The sequence below is a fragment of the Notamacropus eugenii genome, chromosome 3, assembly GCF_028372415.1.
Source record: "Notamacropus eugenii isolate mMacEug1 chromosome 3, mMacEug1.pri_v2, whole genome shotgun sequence".
Taxonomy (NCBI): domain Eukaryota; kingdom Metazoa; phylum Chordata; class Mammalia; order Diprotodontia; family Macropodidae; genus Notamacropus; species Notamacropus eugenii.
The window spans coordinates 110,438,372-110,451,722 of record NC_092874.1 but is presented as its reverse complement, the minus strand read 5'-3'; the positions used below and the strand labels follow the sequence as shown (position 1 = coordinate 110,451,722).

The 13,351-nt window shown below is 39.5% G+C and overlaps 1 protein-coding gene across 2 annotated transcripts in view; it reads right to left on the bottom strand.

The window, feature by feature from the left end:
* ATP6V0A4 (ATPase H+ transporting V0 subunit a4) overlaps positions 1-13,351 on the bottom strand; it is a 75,463-nt gene that overhangs the window by 23,437 nt on the left and 38,675 nt on the right. For both annotated transcript variants that reach the window (XM_072652602.1, XM_072652601.1), the window contains exons 8-12: positions 10,755-10,837; positions 8,066-8,159; positions 5,919-6,131; positions 2,919-3,069; positions 1,544-1,683 (exon numbers count right to left, since the gene is read on the bottom strand). In XM_072652602.1, the coding sequence (XP_072508703.1) occupies positions 1,544-1,683; positions 2,919-3,069; positions 5,919-6,131; positions 8,066-8,159; positions 10,755-10,837 (681 nt within the window). The remainder of the gene's footprint in view (positions 1-1,543; positions 1,684-2,918; positions 3,070-5,918; positions 6,132-8,065; positions 8,160-10,754; positions 10,838-13,351) is intronic.

Below are 13,351 nucleotides of genomic sequence, written 5' to 3'. Positions count from 1 at the left end.
TAATTATCACTAATTATTCAAATCACAAAATAGTTCAGTATGGCTTCTTTAAAAAAGAACATCAGTGCTAGAAAAGATTGTTTACTGAACAATTAACACTAAAAGGACTAGAATTTAAGAATAACGTGAAGGATCAGGCTGTGCCAATCCAATCCAGATCATTTAATGTTTTATCCATGAGGCAAAGAAAATAGAAGTAGCAGATAAAAATGTTTATATCAAAGTATAATTATAATCATTTTGCATCAACTAACATATGTACTCTTTCTAGAGTTAACTATACAAAGTCAAGTTTATCTGTATTTAGTATATTTCTCAGTATTCTTCAAACATTGGTCAGTTTAGGGCTCTCCACATAGCTTAAAGGCCTTAGAGGGGCTTGGAAAGCAATAGAAAATGCTAATATATCACCAACTAAAGAACCTCTTTTTATCAGGAACCAAGGATTCAACAAGTAGGAGTGGGGAAACAGTGAAAAAACATTAATAGGCTAACCACAAGTAAAACATACATTTAATTTTGTTTTTTTTTTTTAATGTAACAAGTACACAAACTTTTCCTCTTTAAAAAAAATATCAAGTGGACAAGCATTTATCTGTTATTGATGTTCAGTTAATTAAGTTCCGCTCAACTCTCTGTGACCCTATTCGAGGTTTTCTTAGCAAAGATACTGGAGTGATTTGCTATTTCCTTCTCAAGCACATTTTACAGATGAGGAAACTGAGGCAAATAGAATTAAGAGACTTGCCCAGGGTCACATAGCAAGGAAGTGTCTGAGGCCCAGATTTGAACTCAGAAAGATGAGTCTTCCTGACTCTAGACCCATTAAGCACCTACTATGTGTTAAGCACTTTACACATGTTACCTGATTTGATCTTCACATCCCTGGGAGATAGTTTCTATTATCATCCCCATTACAGCTGAGGAACCTGAAGCAACAAAAGTGAAGTGACTTGCCCAGGGTCACACAGCTAGTAAGTATCTGATGTCAGATTTGAACACAGGTCTTCCTGCCTCTTGAGTCAAAATTCCATTTACTATGTCATCTGGGAGAGAACAAAATGCTACTCAGGAACACAGAATTTTTGATCTAACAGGGATAACCAGTATCCTATAACTCCATCACTCGTTTTAAAATGAATTTAGAGAGGCATTGAGGTCCAGAAGAGTTCAGTAACTTAGGGGGCTGAATAGAACAAGAGTGCTGGACTCAGAATCCAGATGATTTAGGTTCAAATTCTGCCTCCAATACTTCCTAGTTGTGTGATGCTGGACAAGTCCCTTAAGGTCTCTGAGCCTCAGTTTTCTCATCTGTAAAAGGAGGGGTCAGGGTGGGCCAAATGATCTGAGGTCCCTAGGATAAGCTCTATGATAATTTAGGATCACATAGTCTCCTTTTCTAAGGTCACACAGTTTGTGGAAAAGCATAGATAAAACTTAGATCTCCTGACTGCCCAGCTAGTGTTCATTCCACTACATAAAACTCCTTTCTTTTTGAAAATTCAAAGGAAGTCAGGTCTAATGTTAGGTGTTAGATGCTTACCTCATTGGTGTTCTTCTGGGCAAGCAACCTTTGTTCATTCATGACCATCCAAAGGGCCAAAATCAGCATGATAGCTCCATGGCCACAGTCTCCAAACATCACAGCAAACAGGAAGGGGAATGTAATAATGGTGTAGGGGGCTGTTGGAGAAGAGGCAGAGCAAGCTTGAGTTCAATTAAAACCTAGACAGCTAATACAAGAGAAACTTCTACATTTCCTCAGATAGAGATGTCTATGGGTAAGCTATCTAGAACAGAGTTCCAGAGACTCTAGTCTTTTTTAGAACCATAGAGCGAGAAATGGAAGAGACTTTGAATCAATCATCAATCAAAAGGCCTTTATTAAGCTGTCTCAGTGACAGTTGGCTACTTTAGATAGACCACTTTGATAGAGATGATGACAGTTTGCTGAGTGTCCAAGATAGCAGGATGTCATGAGGGGAAGGAAGTTATATTGATGATGAGATCCAGTACAAGAGAGAAATTCTGATTCTGGAATAACCCAATAAATGTGGTTATTGTTACCAATTGGAATGACACAGAAAACCTGGCTTCCAACCATCCACAATGAGCTGTAGGGAGCTCCTGTTGAGCACTCTTTCCTGCTTACAGAAGCCCTCTTAAACCCAAAGACCATCAGAAAGAAGATGACACATCATGTTTGAGACTTTTAACCCCTCCTCCATATCAAGTCAAGAAAAGAAGCATTTGTAAAACACTGTGAGCCAGGCCTTATGCTAAGTGCCATAGGTTGCTTTTCAGCTTGTGTTGTCTCTAAACTTCTGGTTCTACCACTGGTATCACATGGACTCAGGTGATGGTTACCACCCAAACCAGGTCAATCTATGAAAACTGCACCCTTCTCCATTCCCTTCTGCATCTAGACTTGGCTGGGTGTGACCTGACAGGCTATTTCATGAAGATAATAATGGAAAGAAGGCACAACTTCCCTATCATGGTTTAAAGGGAAATTGTTCATGATATCAAGAAGCCATATTGCTCTGGAATTTGAGCATCAAGCTCAGGTGATCACCAATGGTAAGGAGAGCTTCAGGTGTCCAGAGACCCTTTTCTGGGTGTGGAATCCCACAGCATTCATGAAACAATTCAAGAAAATTAGGTATGACCTTCACTGGATTTAAAGAGATATTCTGGTGCCATGGTGAAGAAAGCAAAACGTGGATTTGGCTCCCTGAGCAAGCTATAAATTTAATGTTACAAACAGGAATAAATTCTTATTCAAGGGTACCCTGAACTTGAATGCCATCTTACGAACAGAATGGTGTTATTGATTTGAGTATCCACTGATTGAATTCCTGATCCACTCTTTGATCTTGCCATTGACTAAATCTTGAAAAAACACGAGATTCACTTACTTGGATTCATCTCACGGTAATTCCCTACTCCATAAGCATCCACAATGTTCTGGAAGCCAGCAGTGAATTTATTGCTTCTATTAAAAGTAGGAGGAGTTGATTTAATTTCCATTGCTGTCATAATGGGGGCAATAGGTGAGCCACTTCTGTCCTAAAAAGGAAAAAAAAGTCAATTTCAATTCAGCTGAATTCAAAGATCATTCTTTAAAGACCTTCTGTATTCAGTCTTTTGCTAGGCACTAAAGATACAAAGAGAAAAAAATAAAAAAGTTAAACCTGCCTTTAAGAAACTGACATTCTACTGAGAGAAAAAACACCAAAACACACTATTTGAAGAGGAAAAGAGTGTGATCAGAAAAAGCTTCTTGATATAAGTAGCATCTGAACTGAGTCTTAAAGGAACCTCAGAATTCTAAGAAACAGAGAGTGAGGAAGTCAGGCATCTTGGATATTGGGGACAGCCTGTGGAAAGGGGACAAAGGCAGGGATAGAATGCCGATTTCAAGGAACAGCAGTAGACCAATTTGGATGGAATGAAGAGGACACAAAAAGAATAATGTGAAATAAATCTGAGGCTATATTTAGGTAGGCTTTAAACGTCAAAGTGAGGAATTTCTATTTTAACCTAAGGATAGTAACAGGGATTCACCAGAGATGGGGAGAATACAGTGATCCCATGGGGAAAGTTGTCAGAAGGGAATTTTATTATCACTCACTTGCTGTGAATTGATGGGTAAATAACTGCCTCAGTTTTTTACAAAATAGTGATAATAACCCCCTGGCCATACTAGTTCACAGGGTTGTTGTGAAGAGAATAGGAATAAGTTCACTCTTTTTACTTCTCCAACTCTGTATAGCTCAGGTTTTCCTCCCAATTTTCTGGGTACTTCTCTGTCTCATTTAATGATCTCACTATCCAATGGCCTCCTCCCTCAGTGAGAACATTAGTCTACAATTCTGGTTTTATTTTCTATATTAGATATTAGATCATAGATTTTTTGGGGGGGAGAGGGGAGAAGGTCATTGGGGTTAAATGACTTGCCCAGGGTCACACAGCTAGTGTCTGAGGCCAAATTTGAACTCAGGGCCTCCTAATTTTAGGACCAATATTCTATCCACTCCACCACCTTGCTGCCCCCTTAGATAATAGATCTTAACTATGACTCAAGAGCCAACTCAAATCCGTCTTCTGTCCCAGCCCAAAGTGATTTTACCCTCCCAGGAGCTGCTGAGATGGCTATTTGCCATTTACCTTATGTTACCTGGTATTATAACTTATCTTTTAAAGGAAATATCTAATCTTCTTAATGAAACTGAAGTCCAGGAGTTTTTGTGCTTCTCCCATAACACCCAGCATCCCCTGGGCACCCAGTGTTCATGAGTGCTCTCACCAAGACCCTTGCTTTCAACTTAACCCCTCACTATCTCAACATAAAAGACAAAAGAAATTGCAGAAGTGTTCCAAGAGATTAAGTACAGACTCTAGAATGTCTGACTCTTCTAGGATTCCAGTAGAACTTGAGGATAGGGATTCTTCCACTTGTGTATTTGTAATACATATATATACATATGTATATTTGTAATATATATATATACTATATATATTTGTAATATACATATATAACTATATATGTATCTATATCTATGTCTAGATAGATAGATCTGATATGTACATCTTTGTATACTCAGAGCCTAGTGTTTAGCAATCTGCTATGCAGTAAGATTCTTATCACCACAAACAATTAAGACCTGAGTTTTGAATTTTAATTTCAACAAGGACATAAATCTACCCAGAGGCTATTTGTAGAGGATAATTATCCACAAAATCTCCCCAGGGCCATCCCAATATCAGTCATAAAGGAGGGAAAGGGAAAATTAAAATTTCAAGTAAATGGCAACTCTACTGAACTCCATTTCATGGCTGATTACTAGACAAATTCTTAGGTGCAAAGGTTACTGGAAATCCACTCAGATGTTTCCTATAAAAGCCTGCAATATGCCCTGGGCTGGGAGACAGACAGACAGACAGACAGACACACACACACACACACACACACACACACACACACACACACACTTCACACTGTAAACTCTAGCTCCAATGTGCATTCTAGGCAGGTTTCTCCATGTGTAGCTGCTTATCTGTGTATGCTTCCTCAACACCCATTCAAATCTGAAGTCCAAGTTCCCAGATGATAGCTCTTAACTACTCTTAGAGTTAACTCTGAAGTAATCTTTAGGAGGAACCCTGAAGGACTGGATTTCTACTACATAACAAAGTCAATCACACACAAAGGCCCTGGAAATGCTTTCCAATGATTTGTCAAGTTTTACAAAATGTATTTATTATGAATATATAGGCAGGTGGGAAGATAAAACCCAAAGACCCTATTAACTGCAAGAAAAGCTCACTATTTGACAAAAACTACCAGGAAATCCAAAAGAAACTAGATTTAAACCAAAACTCCTACCATCTAGCAAGATAAGCTAAGTGGTGCTAAGAGAGAGCACCAGGGCTGAAGTCGGGAATTTTGTATCCAGTCTCAGACACTGACCCTGAGGATAACCTCAGTTTGCCTCAGTTTCCTCATCTGTAAAATAGAGGTAATAAGAAAAGCACCTACCTCCCAATGTTGTTGTGAAGATCAAACAAGATAATAATTATAAAGCACTCTGCACTGTTCCTGCCACATAGTAAGTGCCATATAAACATTAACTATTAAGAGACATCTAATTCATGCTCACCAGACTGGAAAATGCAAAAAGATACCAAATCCAGCATGACTCAAAGGCCAACTGTTCCCAAGTGTTCTCCAGTGATCTCAGCAGTGCCCTGGAGCTGTTATCCAGGAAATGGCAGCTTTTCCATTGACACACTTTGAGGTTTTGGCACTTTGGCCAAGGAGTTGTGGTCAAAGAGGCAAAGGTACTTTAAAGGTTAGCATAGGTCCCCAAACATCTTCAAAACTCCCTTCTCTGCTGCTCCCTCTGGCTACTTACAACTCCTTGCTGTAATGCCGTTTTGATGGCTACCGTGTCTGCCACTGGAAACCAGATCTCAGCAATGATACACTGCTGGGTGACATCAATGTTGCAGAAATTTAGGACATGGTAGATAGCCTTCATCTTCTGGACTTTGATGCTCCATGAGTACCAGTTAGCAGCTGCTTCTTGTAGCAGTCGCTGACGGTGTGATTCAGTTTGGGTTATGACCTACAAGACCCAAGTAAAAAAAAGAAAGAGAGAACAATTATACACTGGCCAAAAATGGGAACAGGGGCATGTTTGTGACCCACATGGAAGTAATCTTGACTTCCACTGAGCTCCTAGAGTGAATATGATTTAGAGAGCACTTATCATGTATAGTCAGGGGCTATTTGTGTCTATGTCCTAATCTACCTCCAACCCTAGGACCACAGAATTGAAAGGGACTTTTGAAGTCATTTAGTCCAAACCCTTCATGGAGTCAAATATACACCTGGAATGGACCCCAAAAGGTCATCTAGCCCAAATCCCTGATATTAGAAATGAAGAAACTCAGGAAAGTTAGTGACTTACTGAGTCATACTGGGTATAAGCATCAGATGGAATTTGAACCCAGGTCCCAGATGAAGAAAATTAAAGCCAAGAGAGATTATGGGACTTGCCCATGATTATACTACTAGCAAATAGCTGTTTCAGTGGATAGCGTACCAGGTCTGAAGGCAGGAAGACTCATTTTTATGAGTTCAAATCCAACCTCAGATGCTCTCTAGCTATATGACCCTGGGAAAGTCACTTAACCCTGTTTGCCTCAGCTTCCTCATTTGTAAAAGGAACTGGAGAAGGAAATGGCAAACCACTCTAGTATCTTTGCCAAGAAAATCCCAAAGGGTCAGTCACAAAGAGTTGGAAATGACTAAACAACATTCTATATTTGATTCTAGGAGAGCATAAGTATTTAATTAGGAAAGTTCATGGCTACTTTTTGTGAGAACTTCAATTTCCAAATGCTATCTGAGCAATTAACGTGACCCAGGACCTCTGAATTAAGAGGGAGACTCAGACACAAAGATTTCACTGGATGGGTGGAAAGAATACTAGGCGATGCTTCTGAAAACTTAGGATTTGGTCCCAGGTCTACCCACCACCAACTAGCTGTATGATATTGGGTAAGTTGTTTTACCTCTTAGCCAGTTTCCTGTCAAAGAAGAAGGAAAATGAGCACAGGAAACCTAACATGGTTCCTGGACTTCAAATTCCAGAATTCTGGGATCGGCTATTTTGTTGATATAGTTGGAATTTAAGAGGATTAAAGAGTCTCTGTCTTTGGACTGAAGCATAGGCACTCAAATCACCAAGTGATGATGGAGCACATTGGAAGTGTTGGCACATGATTGTCATTTGGTTAGACCTTCCATTATATATGATTCTTGAAGACCTCAGCCAAATTTCAGGTGAGGTCCTAAAGGTCACAGCTGACGCTTATATAGTGCTTTACAATGTACAAGGCATGTTCACACCTTATCTCATCTGTTCCTTATCACAACCCCATGGGCTGAATATTACAAATCTTATTATTCCCACTTTACAGATAAGGAAAATGAGACTGAGAGTTGTTAACTCAACAACCAGAAAGAGTCAAGGACTTCAACCCAGGTCTTAAGATTCCAAATTGAACATGATTTCTAGTATATCACAGCGCCTCCTTTTGGACAGTATATAGCATCCAGAAATAGCAAACATGAAACATAGAGACACAGGACCCCGTAGATATAGAGCTGGGACCTTAGGGGCCATCAAGTCCAACTCTGTCATTTTACAGATGAGGAAAATGAGGCATAGAGAGGTTAAGTTTCTTACCAAGGGTCACACGGCTAATGATAATAGCTATTTACATGGCATTTTAACATTTGCCAAATATTATCTTATCTGAACTTCACAACAACCTTCAGAGGTAGGTATCATCATCATTATCCCCATTTGTCTCCCAGTCCAGTGGTCTTTCCCCCTTTACCACAAAGTTGCCTGGGGAGGATCTAAGGCAGGATTGGGCTTGAGCACTCTACCCACCATTCCACATTGTGTCTGCTGTGAAGCTCACTCAAAAAGAGATTCCCAAGAATCATCACAATCACACACTTAGAAAGAAAATAATTCTTACTTACAGTATTTAAATCCTCCAGCCTCACATTGACATTAGCCAACATTTCTCTTCGCTCAGTAGCCACTTCAGGGCAAGGATAAACAGAGGCCCTAAACCTGTGTGCCAAAAGATGTTCCATGTGGCATTACTGAAGACATCCTGGAGAACTTCTACCATATTTTCAAAGTTACTCATTCATTTTTCAGTCATGTTCCACTCTTCATGACCCCATTTGGGTTTTCTTGGCAGAGATACTAAGAGTGGTTTGCCATTTTCTTCTTTAGCTCTTTTTATAGATGAGGAAACTGAGGCAAACAGGGTGAAGTGACTTGATCAAAGACACACAGCTAGGAAGTGTCTGAGGCCAGATTTCAATTCAGAAACATGAGTCCTCCCGACTCCAGGCCAGGAGCTCCATTCTCTGACTCACTATATTTCAAAGCGATTCTTAAGTGGCTATAGACTTGGGGTATGAATGATTTCCTAGAGCAAAATCAATTTCTTGATAACTGGGAAACAAGTCCTAAGCAGAGGATTTCCCATTTAATTCATTATAATTAGGAATTACCAGGAATTCTAGCTCATACATGGCCTGCTTTTAAATCACAAAACCTCTGAGCAAATTAAGCAGTGAGGCTGTGGGAGGGACTTGCCCCATGTTGGGGTCAGAATTTCATAGTCCATCCTTCTGGGTGTGAGTTTGTGTGCCTAGGAATTGAAGAGAACCTATTTCTGTAGAGACAGTCAAAGAGGAAATGCAAATTAGTCCATTTTCCTTCCCTTTGGTAGAGTGGTTATGAATAGAACTCTTTTCACAAAGGATCCATGGGATCTGTGATTTCAAGGGGATCCATGAACTTGGACAGAAAAAATTTATACCATTGCTGCCCAGAGAGGAGGCAGCACTCATCACAACCGCAGACACTGCTGCTGACAGCTTCCCATCTAGGCATCTCTTTCCACCGGCTGAAGGAGGACTTTGATATCACAAACCCAGGACATTGGGGGGGGGAGGAGGTGACAAATTTTCCACCTGTATAGATCCATTTGCAAGATTAAGGGGGGTGGTGATGTGTAAGGCGCCAACACCAGCTGCTCCTCTTAAAAAATGCTTTGGGATTAGTTGATTGCACTTCCCCTGTTGTAACTCAGCCATTTAGTTTCATCTTTGTTTTATTTGATGCCTCCCTTTGTCAGTTGTGCTAGCTGCAGATTTCTGTGTGAATGAAGTCTTGTTGTAGGGTACTCATATGTTAAAGGCCTTCCTAATCCACTCAGCCTCCAGCCACTGTTTGCTCTAGAGCCAGGTGCGCTCCGCGCAAAACAAAGAAGGGGAGATGTTGGGGTTGGAAGCTCAACTCCGTGTGGACAGTCTCGGGCGGGTAAAGGTGGGAGCTTCTAAATCTTAGAGCTCTCACGAGATCCCCCCCAGGAAACGGCAGGGGATCGAGGTGAACCGAGCTATCTCGAGTAATTCCGCCTCTTCCCGTGAGAAACGTGATGGGAGAGAGATCTCCCCACCCTCGAGATTGTCCCGGATCTAGGCACACCTAGTTACCTAACAGCACGGTATTCAGATGCAAACTATGCGGCTGAAGGTTAAGTAGGATTGAGCAAGCCTGAAAGCTCTCTTAGCACGTGAGGAGCCAAGAGGACAGTAGGCTCCGCTTTTCTTCTTTCCTCTCTCCCCTCCCTCTCTCTCCCCGCTTGTACTTCTACTTCCAATCTCTTAAGATCTTAGCCTCCTTAGGAAATCTCCCCCTCTTCCTCCTAAGGAAGACCCCCCTGCACTTGTAACCGAGACCCTGAAATAAAGCTCAACCCTTGTTCAACTCTGGAACGTCCTTTCTCTCATATGAGCATCCGGTTTTGGCCAACCGAAGACCTCGGAGGTGAGATAAGAAGACTCGGGTAGCCCACACAGGCCTCTAGGCCTGGCACAACATTATCTCAATATAACCGAGTTTTCTTTGAAATCATTTGAATTCTACACATTAAAAACATTTTTTTCTCTTGTGGAACTGAATGTTGTAAACTGAAAATAAGTAAATAAATTAGAAAAAAACCCAACATTTTTTTGAGAAGGGGTCTACACAGATGCAAAGGTGATTCACAACAAACCACTGGCTTAGCAGAGGCAGGGAAGAAACTGCTTTGCATCACCTATAGATTTTGTTTATCTGGACCCTCCTTGGGACTGATTCCCACTACTTAATTAAATAATTAAGAACTGGTTGTACCAGAGAAAGAACTATGCAATTGGATTGCAGAATGAAGCAGACGTTTTTCTTTTGTATTATTTTCTGTTTTGTTTTGTTTTATGGCTTCTCCCATTCATTTTAATTCTTCTGTTCAACATGACTAAGGTGAAGATGCATTTAATAGAAATGTATGTGTAGAACCTATATAAGATTGCACGCCATCTCATGGAGGGAGTGGGGAGGGAAGGGGGAAAGAGGAAGAGGAAGGGGAAAAAAAATCTAAGATATATGGAAGTGATTGCAGAACACTGAAAACAAATAAAAAAAACAAACAAAAAAGAACTGGTTGTATTGTCAGGTGTGGCCTAAGAAGTGGGGATAAATGGTCACCAGAAAACTAGTAGTCCTTAAAATCTCAGCCCCATAAAATGTACTCTTTGTTTCCAGGTCTCTCCAATTAATGCTGACATAGACTCAAGGTGGAAATAGCCATCCCCAGGTTCTTCTTACCCCTCACAAATCTTGTTGACTTTCTTTTTGAGTTGGTCCCCTTGATAAAATATGACGAATATGTTCTTTTTCAGCTCTTCTTTCTGAAAGATCAGCACAGAGTTTTTATTACTTTTTGTTTTATTTTTATTGAACTCTTCTGTTACAGCAAACATTGCAATATTTCCCCTCTCAGAGGACTATCCCTTATAAAAAGAAGAAAAATAGTTCAGCAAAACTAACCAACCCATCAACCAGGTCTAAAACATATGTAGAGAGATCTCTTTGCCATTGAAATGTGGTGTATTTCACATGAAACTAACGAAAAAGGAGAACGTCCTTTGAGACATTTCCCTGAGACCAAAATTATTATAAGCATAATTTATTATAATCTTAAATACCATCAACAAATCTTCAAATATAAAAACCACACTGCTAGGCTCTGACCCAGTTATGCAAGAGAGAGAGAGTCTGGAATTTGCAAAATCATCTATTCTAATGACAGCAAATGTAAACTTATCCAAAATGTTTTCTTCTCTGTCCATAAAACACCAACTCTTGCTTGAGTTACATGATACCGTGGATGATAATAATGAAAAACAACACAGTAATCCTCAGCATTGGGGCACTTGCAGGAATTGTGCCGATTTAGAAGCTGTTGATGACAATTAATGACAGAAGAGAATTTGCTAAATTTGAAAAGGAGAAAATGCATGCAAAATGGAACACAGGTGAAAATTCAGTTTACAGGAGCACAGTGACAGTTGTGGTCAACCCTAAGCAAATGAACACCCTTAAGCAAGGCCGCAACATGGTCTGCAGGGACGGTTTTCACTCACAGTAAGATAGCTTTAGGGCAATCCTGCAGTGGTTTTACTAACTCATTACATGTATGTGTTTTCTAGGCAGGTTTAGGAAATGTACAGTATGCACAATTTTTTTTTTTTTTTTGCAAATAGAGTTGTAATCAGTGCGAAGGACATACAGAAAACTTAAGATAAGATCATGACCCTAGGCAGCTGAGGTCCCATGGTGCCTTGTTGAACTTCTCCCTCCTGAGCTACTGATATCTAGGTCTTTAGGGAAAGTAGGATACTGCTAAGAACACTTTGAGAAGGAAATAGTTAAAGTAATGAGTTGATGAGGATTATCCATTAAGTATTAAATGGAATTTTAGCTTTACAAAAATATCAGGGCTTGAGTTTGCAAATACATTGAATCCAAAGTAATTGTTCAGCTGTAAACTTTGGTAGAGATATTGCTTTTAAACTGACTGAGATATGTCCGTCAGTCACCTCTGATGGATCATATTGCCATAACTTCAGCAAGCTGAGAATTAAAAAAGTTTTTAAGATATTTGATTAGTATTTTCCTACTGTCTACCAGAAGACTAAAAAATGTGGAAAGAATTGAAAGTATTAGGAAGGAGGAAAAGAACTTTAAAAAAAAACCAGTCTATGCACTGCTTTCAAGAGTTATTGGTTTAAACGTACGCAGAAACAGCAGTATTGTTTGGTGAAGAATTGTGAACGACTTAGCTATTCTCAGCTGTCCAATGATCCAAGACAATCCCAAAGGACTGATGATGAGGCGTGTGATGTTTCCAGAGAAAGAACAGATATTGCGTGGATACGGACTAAAGCATACTATTTTTCACTTTTTTTTATTCGAATCTTCTTGTACAAAATGACTAATATGAAAATGTTTTACGTAATTGTACATATATAACCTATATCTAGTTGCTTTCCATGTAAGAGGAAGGAGGTATAGAATTTGGAACTCAAAACATTAAATATGTTTTTTAATTTTAAAAAAAGTTACTGGGGCCTAGTAACTTTTATACCTTTATTTGTAGATTCAAGCCAGGACCTATAACACTGCAATCTATCCTGCAAAACAGTTCTTGAAAAATATTATCTAGATCAAGGCCTTAATTCATGTGATATCAGCTGACGGGGGACTTTTTAACCCAAAGCGTTTTTATTTTATTTTGTTGAAAGCCTGGTACTTTTGGTCACCATTTCTAATCTTTTAATGTATTTGATTACCACTTTTTTTTTTTTGCCAAAGTTTGTATTGACACTTTTCTTTTGACATCTGAACTATAAATTTTGCTTATTCAGGAGGTTTTACTGTGATACTTTCCTCTCTTATTTTCAAAAAGTGCCACAACAAAGCACACTGTACGTTTGCCTCTGGCCATTTGAATTGCCTGTCTTGTTCCCTACTAGTCACATCCTTATTTTATGTGCCTTCTTGTTTACACAGTTGCTTACTTTTTACAATCCTATTGAAGTTATTTATTGAATGAAAATGCCTAAAATTTACCACAAAAAATAATAAGCAGCATTTATATAGTCCTTTGTTTGCAAAGCACTTCACAATATGTTACATTTTATCCTTAAAACAACCCCAAGGAAGTAAGAGTTATTCTTGTCCTCATTTTACCGAGGAGGAAACAAAGATTAAGTGATTTATCCATTTAAATTCTATCCACTGAACCAAGTAGCTGCCCCCAGGCAGGTGATTTATGGAAGGAGAGCAACAGCTAGAGTAAGACCAAACTTCAAACCTAGCCTCAGGCACTTAGTAGCTAGATGACCTTGGGCAAATCACTT